Raw genomic sequence first — 19987 nt, forward strand, 5'->3', positions numbered from 1 at the left:
ATTTACAAACAAATGAGCGTGGCCAGCCCGGAGATGGGTCGTTTTCCAAGGTGATCTGAGGAACAGCCGGAACGATGAATACGTGATAAATATCTGAGATTGAGATAGCCGGAGCCATCGGTGAGGTACATCTCAATACCGATTCCGGGAATGCAATCACCCTGGTCATGTTTTTGTTCAGCTCTTCCCAGAGAAAGAACTCCACATGAATATGTGAAGTCCTGAAAGGAAGAAAAGGGACTCTGCCTCTGGCAGGAAAAACTGTATAAAAACCTATTGGATGGGACAGTCAGTGTGAAACAAAGAGGACCGTCTGCTGTAGCGGTCAGACCTGTGTCTCACCCAGCGCCGATACCCAGGCTCGGCACTGACCTTTTTGATTGGATTGTGGCTATCTCAGACCAAATTTTGGTCGCGTAATAAAAATCTGGTTTTATTAAATATTAAATTTGGCTCAATTAATTATTACTTATAACAATTCTGTACTGTACTAATATAAGGTTGCCATCTCTACATATATGCTTGCATTGCCTCTGATACTTCCAAAGGCAGGCTCATAAAGGTTGTTTTTAAGCTTATACTTAGGAACTAAACAGTTGGATTCTATTTTCAGAAGCACAGTGTGAGTACTAAGATGCTCTCTATGGCCTTCCAATAGGCATAGCTCTCTAAGTCAGGGTTTTCTGCTACCAGTTTTTTCAGAAGAATAATCCTGGCCTCTGCCTATATTTGCATAATTTTGTATTTTATTATAAACACTTCTGTAAACTTGCAAGGGTCTTAACAGCACCTACTCATGTATTCAAGAAATTTAATAATTAAAGCTAAAACCAGAACTTTCTAAATTAAGTTGTGCTGTTGTACAATTTAAACAAACCTATGTGTATTTCAGCGAATAAAATCAGAATGCTTTTGGTAACTTGAGGCAATTTAGAACAGCCTGAGAAATAATGTGATTATTCTTTTACATTGCCAAAATTACATATGCAGCAAATAAATCTGAATTTGTATCTTGCAATTTTAAAAGCACTTTGTCTGAACAGAGTTGTCTAAATTGAGCAAGATTTCATTTACTTCCTCAGTACAGCCATAGGTGTTGTTTGTTTGCTTAAATCAAAATATTAATTAACCAAGTGTAATTTTACCTTTGTAAGTCAATTCTTCAACACACTTCCTTGATTTCTTTTTTTTTTACTGTGCTTAGACTCCTAAAACGAATCTATCATCTACAATATGAAAATTATGAGCCATACTACTGTGTAAGTTCCTAAATAAAATCTACAGTGTTTCCTAGAACACAATCTTTTCTGTAGAAATGCATAAAAGCCTAAACTGAATGGATTCTATGAAAATTCTATACAATATAGAATTCTGTATTCATTTTAAGAACTATTATCACCTCCTTGACTAACACTTAGCTGCCAGCAGATGTTGCCCCAGGCCAGTACACATCTAATTGGTTTGTGGAAAGGCCGTTTCCCTACCTCATTGAGCCGGATGATGTGATAAATTTGCCTCAGGTACTCACTACCACCTGGTTTGTGGCAGATATCCAGGACCATCATGTTTATATTATGCTCAGTGAATCCAAGTGCAATACCTCCTTCCTCTAATGTTGCACCTTTAACTGTGACTGAGGCACTAGAAGATAGAAAAGATACAGTCCTAAGTTAAATTTATAAAGAACAAAATATTAATATTAACTCAGCTAGAACTACATGTTCAAAAAATCCTGGAAGTACTTGACTTAGACATATGTTGTTTTACATATATGTCTCACATATCACGTGTTAAATATCAGTATTATACTAATTTTAATCACCTTAATTGGAAAGATGAACACATAAAACACTCTTTAAGGATATAGAAGTAGCAAATATTTTCGTTTCCCCTAGAGAAGTATCTTTGGTACTAGAAATGGCATTTATATTCGATCTCTTGTACATTTTTCTTTGCCTGTCACAGCACATATTAAAGCCTAATTAACATGTCAGAAAGGTAGCCATTACTCTAAGTATAGGTTAGAAGTTTTAAATTGAAGTAGTTTTCTTTCCACTGGTATGTTGTTAACCATTTAAAAGGCACCTATTTGCCACTTGTTGCATTTTTTGTCCTATACCGTTCCTTGGGGTGTTTTTTATATTTGTGTGAAACTTCTACCAACAAAAATCTGAAAGTGACATTCCCAAATGCCTCCACAATTGTGCATTCAAATTTCTGATCATTGTCAGACTCTCTGCATACAGCCACAAGTTACTATCTTAGTATTGCTACCAATGAAGTCTAAGAAAGAAGTACTAAAATTTTCCTCAAATGCTAGAGCTGCAGCACAGGTATTTGACATGTATGTTGACGTGAACTCGAAAGATTAACAAGAATATATTGTCCTTTCTACAGACACTGTTGGATTAATTTAAAATAAACCAAAGAAAAATTCTCAATTAATTAAAAAAAAAATCAGTATTGTATTCATTTAGAAATAAAACAAAAAACAAAACATCAAAAAAAATTCTAAAAAACCTGAAAACAAAACCACTGTGGTTGCAGTTTACTGTTGAAAGTGTGCCATGGTTACAAAGTCAGTCCTTCTGAAAGCTGCTGTTTGACCTACAGGCTCTCTGAAATGCTTCACAGCTGCTGGACATTAAAGCTTATATTGCTTCCACATGCAGTTTCAGAATGTCCTACAGAGCAAATAGTTTCAAAATATATGCTATAATTTTGTTCTTTGCTGAATGTAAGTGATACTATGTTATTATATTGTACTTTACAGAAAAGCTTCAAAGAAATTGATCTTTAAATTAAAGCACACTTAAGGCTGATATTTGATGCCACGTATAGATACAACCTGAATTTCTTGTCAAAATTCTTAGCAACTAACATTGAAAAAGCTAAGAACCTCTGACAAAGGAATGTATCAGTGCCAACACCCAAATTGTATTCTTTACTACCCGCTACTGTGCAGGTGAAGCAGATGATTGGATTCAGGCAGCACTATGATTAATGATTTCCTTTCTGGATTTGGGACTGCCTATCAATCATGTCATTAGCAAGAATGTGCCCTGAGAGAGGCAGACCTCAGCCAAGGAATAACTGCATTCATCTTAATCTGTATATGCATCGAGCCAGCAAGGTCAGGGTCACCATGATGAAAAACAATAATCTTCAATTCGACAAATTACTTTGCAAAGACAGACATTTCTTTTCTTCCTAGGATGTGTGTTTTTCAGAATCTAATGTGACTGTTTACAGCTCTAGTACTACCATAAAGTAAAGGTTATTTTAATGAATAGTAATACTTCCAGGAAGTACACAAGACAGGCAAAGACCCTTTGCTATTTTCTGAACCTTTCAATGAAGGTTATAATTTTCTTTAAAAATTATATTCTTTAAAATTAAGTTATTTAAAATTAAGTTAATATATATTCTTTAATTCTTTAAAATTCTTTAAAATTCTTTAAAATTAAGTTAATATATATTATTTAAACTTTTAATGTAAATAACAATCCTGATAATAACAACATAACACAAAATCAAGCAAGAATTTTACTTACAAAAACCCACTACACTCCAAAAATGTTTTTATGGCTGCGTAGATAAATTTTTGAATAAATAAATTTTTGAAATTCATAGGGTTTTTTTCTTTCATGTGTATCTATTGTCATGTTTATGTCTATAAACATTTATAAATATGTATACATATATGCACATGCATCCAACTAAATCAGAAAATAATTTGATTATTGAATGGTTACATAGCACCAATACAGTACATAGTATATAATTACAATATAGTAATTTCATTCATGAATGTCATACATTTCTTCTTGAAAGATTGCTTTTTGTTTAGTAATTATGTGGCTGCTACTTACTTTAATTCAATATTTGAATTTCAGCTCTAATATATTAATTTTGTAATTTGCATTTATAATAACATTTATCTCTAGATTTCATATCTCAGGTATTTATAAACTGGATCATTTTTCCCACAGATATTGATTCATAATATTTGAATGAAAAGTGGAAAAACAACATTCATATTATATTTCTATTGCAGAAATGCAACTGAAGTCAGGGGAGTAAACTTCATAAATGTATCAAATAACTGCTCACTTGGAGAGCAAGCAATGTATTCTTCATTCTCCTAAACTTGAATTACCAGGCCTAGTCACAAGCTAGTCCTCTCTTTGGTTGACACTGTAGATAAACAGAAACATTTTCCTGTGTTTACTTTCAACAATCGGATACCTAACATGTAACACAGTATTTTTGTCGTATTTTACAAAAGAAAATACAGTAGTATTTTAACTTAAAAATCTCAGTTTCTGAAGATGTGCAAAATTATTATTATGCTTATTTATTCTACAATGCTGTCAGTCACTGGCATCTGGCTTCAATCTTTTAATCATTGGATTAGATCTTGTAAATTAGAATTCAATGGAAATGCAAAGATAACAAAGGTCAGTGTTTGTGTAACATTATTACTGCTTACTGATACCCACATTAACTGACTACTCATAGAAACAAGACACTGTCCCTTAAAGCACTGCATGAAAACCTGTTCAGTGGTATCACTGATTCCAACCTACAATCACTGTATCCTTTGTTTATAGGGACAAATCCTGACATGACAGTAAAAACTGCAACCTTCAAGAATACTCATTGAAAAAAAAACCAGCAATCTTACTTTCAGCAGTTACAATTTAATTCAGTAAGTGATGTTATTCCAATCAATCTAATATTGCAAAGTTGATGAATGGCATTTTTACAGACTGATATATGACTCAACATTAAAACAGACTGGACTACAAACTGGACTACAAACACTGACAAGAACTCTTTGAAAAATCACTGTAAAGATCTTAATGTCAAATCTGAAGGAAAAATTGATATTTTCTCAGAAAGGCACAGCAGGAAATTATTCTTGTCCTGCTTTGCTATACCCTATTTGCCTAAGGATATGATATGTTTTAGAATAAAGTATACTTACTTTTTATTCACAAATGAACACTGAAAACTTCTCACAGTTCCTCTTAATTTAATCACCACAGTAAAATTAAATTATAAATATATTTAGTACCTGATCACATTTTGAAAGATATAACAATAGACTTGTCCATATTTTTGGCTCATCAAGATAACATGAAATCTCGTAGTACTATGAACACACTGTTCTGATGAAACAACCAGATTTTAGTATTTCAGCAATTAAATTACAAACCCATGGTATATCAATAGTAAGGACTAATCTGTTTCATGTAAGATCACTGCTCATCTCTTTTCCTTAAAATTGAGCAGTAGCCATAAACATGCCAACAATCCAGTAAAATAAAGAGCAAGTAATAGCATTTGAAAAATACTATGTTCTTACCAGTCTATGCTCAATTTTCTTGCCTTCAGCAACTGGCTTTCAATCCAGTTTGGTCTTTGCTGCTCAATGCTTTGTATAATCTTCTGGGTCACTTGCTTAGGACCACTTTTCTGTTTTCCCATAATACTTTCTAAGCACACACGAACTAAACTGAGTTTTTCTTTGCTCCATCTGTCAAGTGTTGCACCTGTTAAAAATTCTGCAGTATTTCCATTCTCAAATATCCGACATATAATTACAATCAAGTTCCAGACAAGCAGACCAGCTTTCTTCAATTCAGCAAAGTTTCTTGACATTTTTCTCTCAGCCAGAAAAAAGAAGTATTTAATTGGGGGAGGCAAACATGCAATCACTGTAGGTAACTTGCTGATTACAATAGATACTGCTTGAGCTGCAAGCCTTGTGAAGCCTTAAAAATAGAAAGAAAAGATGATATTATTAACATTAACAGTATAGCTCTAACTGCTTCTGAGTGTTGTATAATAAACTCTAACTTTCTTTTGTGCTGAAAATGGGTAAAAAGCTTAAGTACTCAACAATGTAGTTTCATTTGTATTATGCTTTCTGCACATAAATCCCACAAAACCTAAACAATTGCATGAATTAAAAGCAGAAAATTTAAAATTTAGACTGTGACTCTCTTAACAATTAGTCCTGCTGTGCACAGTTATTACAGGATTCATGAGAAAGACAGTACTCAGGTATTCTGAATGGTAGAACGTTGTCTTCAAAATTGTAGTATTTTTTCAATTTCACAGCTGAAGCATTGTGTTAAGTGTATCAGAATATTACATACATTTATAATCTCTAGTTTCTTATCAGTCCCTTACTATGTTCAAAATGACAAAACTTCAGTTTATCATCTTTCATATAAACATCTACATTAGATAGCACTGCATTTTAAAGATAATAAAAGTAGCTATAAAGGCAACTAAGATAAATTGTGCTGCTCAAAACCCAAGACATATATAAAATGAAAAATATACCAGAAGGTGTCAAGATTTAAAAAAGCACCAATCTCCAAACAATTCAAGAAAACTGCGTCATTGCACCTGCATTCCAAATGTTTTTCTTTCATTAAAAGAAGAAACCATATCTGTTCTAGATATCACACATACAAATTTAAATTGTCTTGAAGCTTAGAGTCTTACCTCTCAGTTTGCATATAAGTTCACACATAGCAATTAGGTGAAAATAGCGATACAAAAGTTCTAGATTAAAATGAGAGTGCAGTGAAGATGTATGAAAAAAAAAAAAAAAAAAGGTTTGAAGCTCTGGTTTGGCCACAATCTACATACTCAAAACTCCATGCCACAATACACTACAGTACTGAAAATAATCAGGTGATATTTTGGTGGCAATAACTTATCATTAAATGTTTCCAAAAGTTAGCCTTTGGAACCACAACCTGAAATGACAGATGCTTTAGGCACTGTGGGCTATGAAAATACGTATCAGAAATCAGCTTTACATCTAATCACCTTCAAAACACCTCCTGTTCTCTATTATTTCTTTCTTCCTTTAATAACTTGTTTCAACAACCAAGCAGCAGCATATTCAACAACAGTTTCAGTGCTCTTTTTATTCAAGCATAAATCGCTGTATTGTAAAGTTGGGGTGAATGACAGTCCTGAATGAAAAGATGATAATGAAAAGGAAAACTGTTTACAGCCATTGAGGCCAAAGTATAGGCATTATTCTTCACTTTGTTTTGAATACCATCTGACTACTGCCAGAAGCTGGAAACATCTCCAGTACTATTATTTTCAGTATTACAATACTGATTATTTTCAAAACCTTGTTTGTATATGTGTGGGTGTAAGCCTCAAGAAAGAATAACTGAATTTTAATGGAAAGTATTGTGAAAACACCCCAAAGACCACAGGATGTTTGGAAATAGTTTGTTCATTGTAAAGCTACAACACTTACAAAATTTGCCCAGTTTTGGAGTAAAGGACTTAAAAGTTCTTATGAGAAGGTTTCAGGATGTATTGTAACATATATAAATATTATGTATAAATTTCACCTACATTTCCCAGATTCTTTTCTCTTCATTTCCCGAGGAGTGTAATTCCATTCCTTTGGAACAGTTTTCAGTAAAACTTCAGGAACTATTTGCTTGTGCTGGTATGTTCCATAGTTTTCTGTCGCCTCCCATGAATGCATCAAAGAAATTATCTGTTTCACTATACCCTTCACTGAATTAATCAAAGTCAACTTCAAGCATCTGATAACTTCTGGCTCCGACTCACCACAACTAGAAACTTCAGAAGGAAGAAATATTAACTATTCAGTAAGTGTTGTGTAAATCTTTTTCAGAAAGTGTTTTCAGAATTCTTATGGAAAAAAAAATTAACATTATGTTATAATAAATTAGACCTATTGGTCTGTTACAAATTAAGAAAGAGTATCATGCAAAACATATGCCATCTTGGTACCATCTTAATACAGTACTGACAAAAAGAATCAATTTATTTCCTTCATTCTCATTTCTCCACAGATATATTTATAAAAATTCTATTTAAGGTGATTGATGTCTTCCTTTTTATACGGAAAACATTTAAGTACTTGTTAGGCATCAATGAGGCAAACAGATACACCTTTTTTCTACTTTCTTGTCTGGAAAGTATTAATGAAGTTGCATTTATTAGATACCCAAACTGCTATTCCAAAGACAGTAAAGGAAAATAAAGGTATTTTGGAAACAAAAATACGTACAAATAACAGTCATCAACAGAAACACAGCATGTCATCAGAGATTGCATGTTCAAAACACACCATCCTAAATACAGTTATTGACATTACAAGAAGTATCAATCTTCTCCACATTCTTAATACCACAGCAAACGGCAGTTTCTCCATTGTAATGGAGCTGCAATTGTCAGGCAGAGTGTTGCAGAGCATTTCAGGAGATGTTTTGACACGTTAGATCTTTAGATCCTTTGCTCATATTTTTGCTTCCCTCTACTTTTTGCTGATCTAATCATGGTCTTTCTGGAAGCTTCCATGCATCACTTCTCTGTTTTTCTTCCTCTTACCTGTTAAACTTCTACTTTTTGCAATCCCATTTTTCTCTGAGAAGTATCTGAGCACTTTTATCATTGTTTTCTGTTTTGTGAGGCTCATAATTCTATTTCCCCTCCTGCATTCTCCCATTTTCGTCCTCTTCTTTTGAGCTTTTAATCCATAATTTGCAATATCACCCTTCTAAACCTCACCTCTCTTTTCTGGTTGAACATTGCTTTTCCTTGGGAATAGAATTAGTTGTTCTAATTGTGAGGCCAGCTCTCCTCCTCAACAGAAAATTAAGAGGTTGAGTGCCTGTTGACAGTAGAGACTAAGTGCTTATCAGATTATGAGAAATACCTCAGTAGAAGTCTTTCCTTCTCTTTTTCCACTGTTCTTCCATGCTTCTGTACTTTTAAATTGTGGAAAAGGTCTGGAGCTGTTGAATGCTTAGAGATGAAGAATCTCTACTGGTAGAGACCTACAAAAACATTCTGCAGCCAGTCTGCTGGTAAGGCAAACACTTAAGGTCATCAGACTCCTGGTCAACAACACTGCTCTGGAACCTCTGCATTCTTCAAAATTTTAACCACTCCTACCATGGCCTGACTGCACAAAACCCTTCAAAAACACTATAATTTTGAAGTAAGCTAACATACTTTCACCTGATTTATTATGGTAAAAATAATACTCACTACATGTCTGAAAATGAACATTTAATATCAGATTTGAAATGCTTATTAATAAATTAATAAATTAATAAAAACCTGTCATATTGTATAAGCAGTTCCACAGCAGCTCTTTTTCCATGTAGGACTCAAAAGCAATGCCAAGAGATTTGGGTGATAAAGTGCAGTAAGACAATACTGTGAAGATTGTTTCAATCAGAGTAGGCTCTTTGTTATTTTCCGGTTCCAAGAGAGAACTTTGTTCATCACAATTTAATGCTTGATTACCTTCAAAATAAACAAAAACATAGTTCCAATAATTTCCAAGCAATTTAAGGTCTCAGTAATGGATAGTATTATTCAAAACAAACTGCAAAGTGTATCTAAATAATACTTCAAACAATAACACAATACTGAAATCTGATCTTTCTCTGCCTAATGACAGTTGACTGTCTTCCTGAATTATGTGTAGCCAATAAAAAAAGAGACTTAAGCATTTTTTTCAAACTATGGAATATGCCTATTTAATGAAAAATTAAATTGAAATTGATTGTAATTGGAAATTTATTATTTACTGAAGATTAATCAGTAGATTAAGATCTAAACTGCAGAATCACAGTCAAAAATCTATTACTGCTTAACTCCTCTTCCTTATATAATAGTCATATGAAACAATAAAATCATATTTAGACATAAAAAAACTAAGAAAATTAGCAGCTCCATATTCCCCAAAGTGTGCCGGCTTTGTTTTTCAGTGTAAGATGAAACTCAGAATAAAACAATTCCACAAAACAAAATCTCAGGCCTGTGAAGATATAGATTTTAAAGACAATTAGTGATTCTCATAGAGTTAAGTGATAACTTCTTACAAATATTTACAAATATTTCTGACAATCATCATAACACAATCTCCCGCATATAACACATCAGGATGTGTTTAAAACTCCAGGAATCAGTGCAATTCAATGACTTTGACTTGTGCTAATGTTGAAGACCTGAGCTTTCCACCTGTTTGTGAAATATGCTTCCAACTGTGAGAACCAGAGCCATAACCTATTAAATACTCTTAATTGAAATTTTCTTAGTTTAAATACTCTTAATTTAAATTTTGCAAAAACAGTGGTTTCTGTAAAAAGTATTTAGATAAAATTATACTATAAAATGCCATTGCTTTCTGCCAGTTTGGTTGTCTTTACCTTTAGCAACCTGTGGAGGATAAAGATAGCGGTCTTCAAAATCTACCATAATGGAAAATCATTGCTTTCAACCCGTCTTTGAATGACTTGAGAATCAAAAAAAAATCTCATTTCACTCTCTTCTGAATTCCTACAACCTAATTCATCCATTACTGTAAATCATTCAATCTAGGTAGCATGCAACCTTAGCAGAAACAGAGGATGTAGAAAGCTGAAAAACATGATCACTGATTTCATAACCAACAATATGTGGCGTTTTTTCCCCCAAGGCAGCAAGCAGATCAGCAGTAAGACAGTTTTTTAATCAGCTTTCTTTTTCCTATGAGCTGAGTGAGCTGACATACATTGTTTTCAATTCCAGATGCTTCTAAGTGAAGAATCAAATGGATTCCACTTATTCACTCAAACCAGGGATATGTATGACAAGGAACTAACCATCAAAGCAGAAAAAGCAGTTCAAATCGTGAGATGAAAATCTGAAATGAACTTTGACTCTATTATGGTAAATATTTATTTTTTAAATTAATTTAACCAAATTCTAGGGGAGTTTTGCTAAGATTTCAAGTACTACATTGTTGTAGGTTGGGTTGATTTAGTTAGGGATTTTATTAATGTTAGTTAGGTTTGTTCCTTGTACTCCCCTGTTTTTCCCCTCACAATGGTTTGCTCCAAGTTGTTTACCATGAGAGCTCCTGCCACTCAGACCTGTCAATCTTCTCACCTCTCCCAGTTTTCTCCTTATTGGGTTCTGCAAGACTACTCTTCCCAAAATGGCGTGTGGTTGAGCCATGGGACTAGAATGGTTGCTAGTTTTTTTCACTTATGTGATAGACCATGACAGGATTATGAAATCCAAAGAGTCATTAGAAGAAAGTACAGTGAAGTACAAGAAAGTATAATGAAAGTACAAGAAAAAAGAATTACCCTCAAGAACTTGAAATAAAAGTGTCAAATTGTTACAGATTTTAACAATGTCAGAGTTTTGACAGAGTTGGTAATCCACGTAAGGCATGTACATTTTCTTCTGTAATAACTCATTACTGCCACTAATAGTTAAGTCTCCTAAATGAGGTCAATTGGTGAAGTTACTCCTTCTTACTGTACTTTTAGGGTAGCCCACAAAAAAACAGTGCTATTTAATATTATGTGCCTACAATGTAATTAATTAAGTTTGATTAAAAATTAATTAGTATTTAAAATTAACCTTAAAATGACACATTATACATCGTGGGAGTCAGAGAACTGTTTCAAAGAGAGCAAAGAATTGGAGTGGGGAAAAAAAATTCTAGTTCTACAAGTACATTTCCAAGTTCTCTTCCCAGAAAATGGGTAACAAAAAACCAGTCTTAGAAAACTCTTCATATCTATTAGTGTCTAGAAAGATGTCTAATGATGCTCTACACAATTATATTTTCTTGGTGGAAATCTTCCCTCCTCCAGCCTTCTTATGTGTGCAAGGTAATTGACCTCTTTTTGAAGCAAATCACATTTATTTGGGTCCAATTTCAGATTTGCAGCCTTAGACTTATTACAGAGTATTTGTAAATGTTACTATCAATTCTTATTTCAAAATTTTAGTGGGGCTGAGAATATAATCTAGGATGAGATGTACAGACTAAACAATACTATCTTCTAGTAGTCTTTCAAATAAATATTGTGCAAGCCAAAAACATTAGGTGAAACTGGCAACAGCCTGGTCTTGCTGTGAAAGCAGATTTCTTACAGTTCATCTCCGCATGCTAATATTCACTTTAAGGTTGTTTGCAGAAAGACAAATTAAATTTCTGTAACAACCGGAGTCTCAAGTTTTAATGGTAATGAGTAAGATTCTTTTGAAGATTAAAAAGCAATATATTGCATTTTCTGTTGTTCGTCATCAACTTGATACTACTATCTCTTCTCAAACAAATATATGAGACCCAGGGACTGACTGAAAGTCTAAAATGTGCCTTGTTGACAATTTCCCAGTGACAATTTCTTAGTGACCACTGTCTTATCTGCTATTCATAAGTGGCCAGGTGTCTACTGTCTGGTGGGGTCCCCTCTGACACATATTAATCCTGTGTTGAGCCAATGCAATCCAATAAAGCTATTGCTGTTTGCTTTGTTGTGAAAAGAAAAACTCCTGATTCCTGGAAATTATTATCAAAATAGAAGTCACAGACTGTTCCAGTGGCATGATGTGTATTTAGTACAAATCTAGCAGAAATGCTCAGAATTCACTTACATCCTTCACATTTTCATGTCAGCATCTGCTGGATTCAGCTACTTATTTTATACATGCACCACTTCCTTTTTTCCTCTATTATTTGTTGCTTATCAAAATAATCCACTTCTAATTCATATCCATTAATGATAAGGCAGTATTGGTTAAAAAAATCTGCCAAGTAAACTGCAAAATAATTTATTTTGTCAGAAAATTAACACGGTAGCCTTCACTATTTCTCTATGCAAAGCCATAGCACAGACCTTAGAGCCTTTACTTACTCAAGAACATGTCATGAACAAAGTTTCTGGATGTTGGACCTATAGAAAAAAACTCTGGGATTATATGGCACTGTAATTTAAAACACCTAGGTTATTTAGACTCGTAGCTTGTTACAGAGGTCAAATACGCAAATCAAATTTTTCAACTATTTTTTTTTTCAAAATTGCCTCTATGCTGTAGCCATGTGCACTGAAGACAAATAAATGGTTCAGTTCTGAAAATCGTGATTTATTACCTTTATATTATATATATTATATATTATACTATATATTATTCTCCTCCAGATAGTATATATACATGGAGCTTTAATAGCTTTAACAAATATGATATCCTTCTTATAATATTTAGCAACATGAATCATGCATACATAGCCTTTCTACAAATACTCTTTCTACTGAAAAATCTTTGGCATTCCCAACAGTGTAAGCAAGCAAGTACTCCTTGCTATGATGGAGAATATACATTCCTTCTGAACCTCCCATGGTACAATCATGAGAACAATGGGACTACAATGAAATTTAATGTGTTTGAATGATGTTTACTTTGAGCATCCCAAAGTGTTAAAACAATACAGGAAAATTCATCAATACCTAAGATTTTTTGCCTTCTGGCCTGTTTTTAAAAGCAAAAGGAAAGACTGAATGTAAAACATGTGAAAAAGCTTTTCCTTCTTAAAAAATTCTTATGTAATTGAATACCAGGGAGTTTTGTTCTCACTAGGGCAAATTGCTCAAAAACTATGGTATACTAAGTGGTATAAGAAAAGGAATAACGAATACATATTTTTTGTCATTAGACAATTAACCCCATTGAAATTAATTTAGATTATATGGATCATCACATTTATCTAAACTGGAAGTTTATTAATTCCAATATTGAAGTTATATGAATAAAGCCCGTGTAAATAACACATTTTGTAATTCAAAGTCACATGGATTTCCCTAAAGCTTAAGAGGTTGGTCAGTCAATAGACTAATACATTCTGTCACTTATTACCTGTAATAATTTAAACAAATAGTAAAACTCAATACTGGATAACACTAGGGCAAGGCTATGACCCTGATCAAACATTTGTCAGCCTTTATAAAAGATGACATGTATTTGAGTAAGCAAGTGTATGCACTGCAGGTCCCAATAACATGCGTGACCACAGCATGAAGATGTTGTACTCCTGACAAATATTAGGCCATTTCAAAATGACAGAACTAAATCATGTTATATATAGATAGACTGACAGATACATACATATAAATATAAATATATTAAATATTATGTGGACCTAATAGTTTTTTGATAAATAGGAAGAATTTTCTTGCCAAAAAATAAATAAGCCAAGACTCCCATATTCCTGCAAAATTAAGTCAAAAAGGTGATTGTACCATTAGCTATTCAACAATATGATCATTTAATCTGCAAACTACGAACGGAAAGATGTAATAAAGTTTGTTGCTTCAAACTCAATACCATCAGAATGCAAATAAAAATTTGTAGAAATATTGTTTTATTTATTCTACTTTCAAAATAGCATTAATGACTTAACAAGCAGAAGCATATATATGTAATTCTAGAATGCCTATAGCGACAAGTATATAATAATATCAACAAAATATCTAAGAAGCTTTCCACTGCTCAAATGTAATTTTGAAAGTGTTCTTTTAGACTACTGATCCACATTTTTAAAAACCTGTGTACAGGAGTTTTGGTATCAAAACTCCATAAAGTTCAAATACATTTTGACTCTTTTGCCTTTATGATAGCAGCCTATTTTATCAAATTGCAGTTTGCTTTGAAATTATCAATACACTGGTTGAGTGTTAATTCTCACTTAAAAAACAATGATTTTTCTATCTTTTTACTCATTCAAGAAGTGTCCTACTGGTAAGTAAATGGGTACTTAGCCCTCAAAATGGTTGTCAGCCTTCCTTCAGCATTTAAGTAGTAAAAAATGAATTTGTGTTTGATATTCTTATATGGATTGACAAGATCAATACTTACTTGAGCCTCTCAGCAAAATTTTCACTAAGAGACAATCATGGTGTAGCAATGCTTCCAAAAGCAAATTCAAATTACAGTACGGCTGGGATAAAAGCAGCTTCAGAAGACCTTGGGCTGCCATTTCTCCGGCTGATGGAGTCCTTTCAAAATATAAGACAAAGATAGGAAGAATAATATAGTTAATTTATCTATGAAATTAATATCCTTAAATTGCAGATGTAACACTAAATCCTTTAAGTGTCAACTCCTCCCAGATTACTCTGAAAAGGCTTTTATGCTTCCTTACTTTAAGGCGGCTCAGAGAAAGAATTGCACTTAATTTCAACTAGTTAAAAGCAAAATGACATTTTTTTGTCTGCCACAGTTAAATCTGATACAAAGCAACTGTGTTTATCTCTTTCATGGAAGAGTATTTATTTTGTTCTACCATGCAAAAAGGAGGGTTTTTTCCCTGCAGTTGAATAAATGTAAGGGTATCATTTTTCAGTTTATTATTGCAGTAACTGTTGAGTAAGAGATCTGAAGTGTCTGTCCTTGATGAAGTGTATAAAGCGCTTAAGTAAAAGGCAGTGAAAATGCTCAGAGGGGATGCAAAATTCCACTTTAAGCTGAGCAATTCTTAAGTGTCCTGAGAAATCCACAAGAAATATTAGATTGGTTGGTTTACTGCTTCACCAGCAGGGAGAAGTGAGAAAGCACAGTAGAAATTCATTAGCTTTTAAAAAGATTGCAGTTTAATTTCTGTTTGTGATTTCCATGTTCTGCAAAAATTGATATTTCCAAATACTATTCCAGGGCTTACTCTGAACACAGCCAGTGACCCAACACCAATCACTGAACTCACATTACAGTTAAATGAAAAATAAACAAACAAATCTGTCCTGCCAAATGTTTATCACCTGTGGTATTTAGCAGTTTTTTCTTGAAGCATTTTTAAAAACAAGTTTTCAAAATTGGATTGTGGATAATTTTTTTCTTTAATGTGTAAGTTTTTATTAATTTGAAGATTCTTTTAAAATGAAATTTCAACTGATTTTTAGCTGCTGTATTATTTTTTTTGGCTACAAGTTTATACAATAGTTGATAACATTGAAACTTTATACACCTCATAAACTTTTATGCACATGTACATTTTACATGCATGATTTTAAGGACTTCATATGCATTGACTGGGAGGTATAAATATTACCTGCCAGTATGAAAAAAAACAACTTCAGCATCAGTTAAAACCTTCTTCATAGGGAGGTTTTCAATCTGACATCTTTCTGTCAGACTAGAGAAGCATTTATATGCCTCTGCTCAAAAAATTTATGTGCCATTTACACATAATTTTTGGGACAGAACTAAAATGGGCTCATGTGGTAGTTATAACAGAGGGGTACCTCTCCATTAAGTTGCATGCTTTTACAAGCTCTGACTTAGCCAAGTGTGCTACCTCCCAAATATGCTTGAATGCACACATGAATAAAATAGATTAACTGCACAAGTATTTTACTGTTGAATCAAAGCTGCTATTTATATAATATACTCAACACAAACCTACAAGTCCTAGAAAATAAAATGTCAGCTGATACACTCCTCTAGTGCAGTGCCTCACATATCTATGTTTCCATTACCAGAAAAAGCAGTATGTCACATATCTTGCAGGGCAGCCTTGAAGTCACCTAACAAAACCATACCACCATCTTCCAGCAGGGCCCTTACATCCCACTATTATGACAAAACTCCACTGTAATAGTAATTTTAGTAAAGGAACCTCAGCCTTTGCTCTTTTAACACTAAAGCAAATACCTCTAACTTCATAAGCAATGTCTGTGCCAGGAAACCTTATGTATAGCTTTTGTGATTTCCATCTGGTACTTTATATATTTTGCCGACAGTGTAGAACTGACTCTACAATTATATTTGAATATTAGCACATACTGGATTCAAGCACTATTTATCAAAAATATACACACATATACATTTAAATCTTGGTAGAACTTGCAGTCAAAGTAAATTCTCCATATTTAAAATACATACTGCATTAAGACATTAGGATTTTGCATTCTTAAAATGATTATCCTAATTTCTGTATGTTCAAGATTAGTCCTATATATATAATCCAATGCAAATATAATCTATATACAATCTAATCAGTAGTTAGTAATTAAAGTTAAAATTAAAACAGTTACTATATTCACACTAGAATTAATGCTATAGCTGAGAACAAACTCATCTCTTCACTAATTCAGTTAAAATATTCAGGCCAGTTTAATTTTTTTTCTTTTTCGCTTCTTTTAATATCATGTTATCCTATCTAATAAGGTCACTCATTGTCTTCAAACTAAAAGATAAGTGACAAGTTGGATCAATTAGATTTATGAAGAATAATATTTTAAATTCCTATAGAAATAAATTATATTTTAGAGTATCTGAATTGAAAAAAAAAAACAAAACTGTCTGTCATTGACCAGATGGGAAGTTATCATGTTGTAATATACACCAGCTCTTGGCTCTTTAAGCATCTTGCAAATTGAAATGTACAACGGTGTGACTCACTTAGAGGAAAAATAAAATATAGCAGACATTCCCTACAGCCATGAAGCTAGCACCAATAAATGCACTGAGAAGTTTTCTAACGTGCATATGGAGAGACATATGTTCTCTCATCCTCATAGCTCAGTACTAGTGAAAATAAGACTAGCCTCATAAAAAGTGACAAAAGGTGAAGTATATATAAATATCACACACATAAATGTCCTGTTTTGTACAGTAGAAGGAAAAACCTCCAACTTTGATTTGCAAATGCTGTTATTATAAACCCAAAATGAGGCAAAGAATGAGTCACAATTAGCACTGAAGGAATCACAATTAGTAACTAAATAAATATATCTAAATAAATAAATAAATAAATAAGATAATTATTGTCACTAAAGGATCATTAAAGGAACTGTAATATAAATTATCAATAATTCTTTAGTTTGATAACAAACTATATTATTTTGGTTTCTATTCAAGATAGAAAGAAAGAAAAATTTATTGCTAAATTCAAGATGTTATAAGGCAAGTAGATATGCTAATTCATGGTAACAACCTTGACACTGATGTTGGAGTCAAGTTGATAAAATTAAACAGACTGTAGCCATTTTCAGCAATGAAAAATAATGTAGGAAATCAAGTTACATAGTAAACAAATTAATTTCAGGAACTAGCAAAAATTTGTTTTGAAATAGCAAGCTTAGGAAGACTAAATACTTAATAGCTAAATGTATGACAGGTTAGAGTCGTCAGTTAAAAATTAGGTGGCCATAGTTGAGAGGTCAACAAAGGCCTGTGCTTCCAATTTTGTTAGAGACAGTGAACATATATTTTAATTAGACATAAGATGTAAAATTGGAAAACAACCCATGAATAATTAGGATGCTCTGAAATACAATTTTCTGCAATACTTAAATATGATGTTTCTTTATAATATTCTAAATGCAGTAGTTGAAGGGGAAAAATGTTTCATTAACAGAGAGTATAAAACCAACAAAAAAAAACCTAGAACACCTCAGAATTACTCATTAGATAGAGTCCTTTACTTTTTTTTTTTCTGAGCAGCTGAAAGGTGTTTTGTTAAAAAGGAATATTAAGTATTTTACCAATATAGTTCACTCATTATCACCAGGACAGTATGCAAGGCTCTCTCTATATATGGACTTTTCTCACAAAGGTACACTGACTGTATCTTCTCAGAGATGTACTTTCTTTTGTACTTCACATTTTCCTGTTTGTTGTCAAAGAAGTTGTGTATTTTACTATCATCTTCCACAGAAAATAAGTGCATTCTACATAGCTCTGGAATAGTTTTCTGCTATTTATTCATATCTATCTTAATTCCACCTCAGAAAAGATAATTATGTCAGACTGAAACCAGTCTGGTACCAGATTATGATACCAGGAAATGCTGGTACCAGAATTTCCTTTACATACCAGAATTTACCTTTACATACTGTCACACAGTATAGGGTACTCACTTGTGAAATCATCTTCCAAAACTCATACTTCACAGTATAATTTGAGATCTAGCCTTGCATGAGGCCATCAAAAAATGTATTGTGTTTTCTACAATGAATACTTAATGGAGCATAAATTTTCTAGAAATGGACAACTAGATTCCTTTCTAATGTAGTTATTCCCTCTACTGTATCTCTCCTTCTCCTTTCTCTCCAACCATGCATAACTTAAAAAGTCACTGACAAAGTTCCTTGAAGCTTGATAAACACACATGATCTTTCACACTTTATAAGAACTTAAATTACTATTTTAAGCAGGACACATTCTGAATTCAGCAGTTATTCAACTCTGTTTGGCATATAGTCAGCAAAACACATAATTTTGATGCAGTCACAACATATATGGTCTCTGGGTCAGCAGATATCAGAGGCACTAGGGAAGGAGAGGTCAAGACCGATGACACCTAGTTAGGAATGGAGCCTACGGAGAGAAATCAGCTTGTTTTGTGTAGTATGGGGCAAAATTAGAGAGAAGATATTTTCATATACAAGGTAAAAGATACTGTGTGTACAAGGAAAGAGGTGATAAATCCCAAGCATATGGGTCATCCATAGGTCACCACTCATTTGATAATGTATTTCTTCAAATGATAAAAATACTTTCTCGGAAAACAGAGTATCATCTCACAAAAGCAGATTTGCATGAAAATGGAGAGTGAAAACCTTTCAGGAAATAACCTTGAAAATGAGGAGAGGGAGGTGAAGGGGTTAGGAGAGGACCTACACTGGTGTGGGAGTGCTTCAGTTTCAAAATTAGAAAGCAAACAACAGCACAGCTGGTAGCATCTATCTTCTATGTCACTTGTCATATAATGCAGTGACACAGAAAAGTTAAGCTTTTGCTTCTCATCATTAAATAATCTCCAAAAAATTCAACTACAACTAAGCAGCATATTGTTCAATGAGTTATTTATGCACCGAATATTTTTTTTTAAACGGCAATCCTAAAAGAAAGGCATACATTCTTTATCTCCCCTTTGATTATAAGTCCTTCAAAACAGCGACTGTGCTGAATTTCTGTATTATACTCTTTAATTAAAGCCAAAAAACCTTGCAGGTAATTTGAATATCAAACATAATTAATAGACTAGCAAAATACAGTGCTTTCAGTGCAACTTTTCTTCAGACTCTCAAAGATTAGAGAAATCTGTAATGAATTTAAAAATGCTTCTATGGCTTTTAAAAATCAGAATATTAATTAGACATTTATTCAGATATGCTCT

The 19987-nt window shown here is 33.0% G+C and overlaps 1 protein-coding gene across 5 annotated transcripts in view; it reads right to left on the reverse strand.

Moving 5' to 3' along the window:
- The window catches only part of KIAA0825 (KIAA0825 ortholog), a 245160-nt gene that overhangs the window by 128029 nt on the left and 97144 nt on the right, over positions 1-19987 (reverse strand). For all 5 annotated transcript variants that reach the window (XM_053932881.1, XM_053932885.1, XM_053932884.1 and 2 more), the window contains 5 exons: positions 14725-14864; positions 9145-9333; positions 7402-7635; positions 5372-5780; positions 1485-1641 (listed from right to left, as the gene is read on the reverse strand). In XM_053932881.1, the coding sequence (XP_053788856.1) occupies positions 1485-1641; positions 5372-5780; positions 7402-7635; positions 9145-9333; positions 14725-14864 (1129 nt within the window). The remainder of the gene's footprint in view (positions 1-1484; positions 1642-5371; positions 5781-7401; positions 7636-9144; positions 9334-14724; positions 14865-19987) is intronic.

Source organism: Vidua chalybeata, chromosome Z (genome assembly GCF_026979565.1).
Source record: "Vidua chalybeata isolate OUT-0048 chromosome Z, bVidCha1 merged haplotype, whole genome shotgun sequence".
Lineage (NCBI taxonomy): Eukaryota > Metazoa > Chordata > Aves > Passeriformes > Viduidae > Vidua > Vidua chalybeata.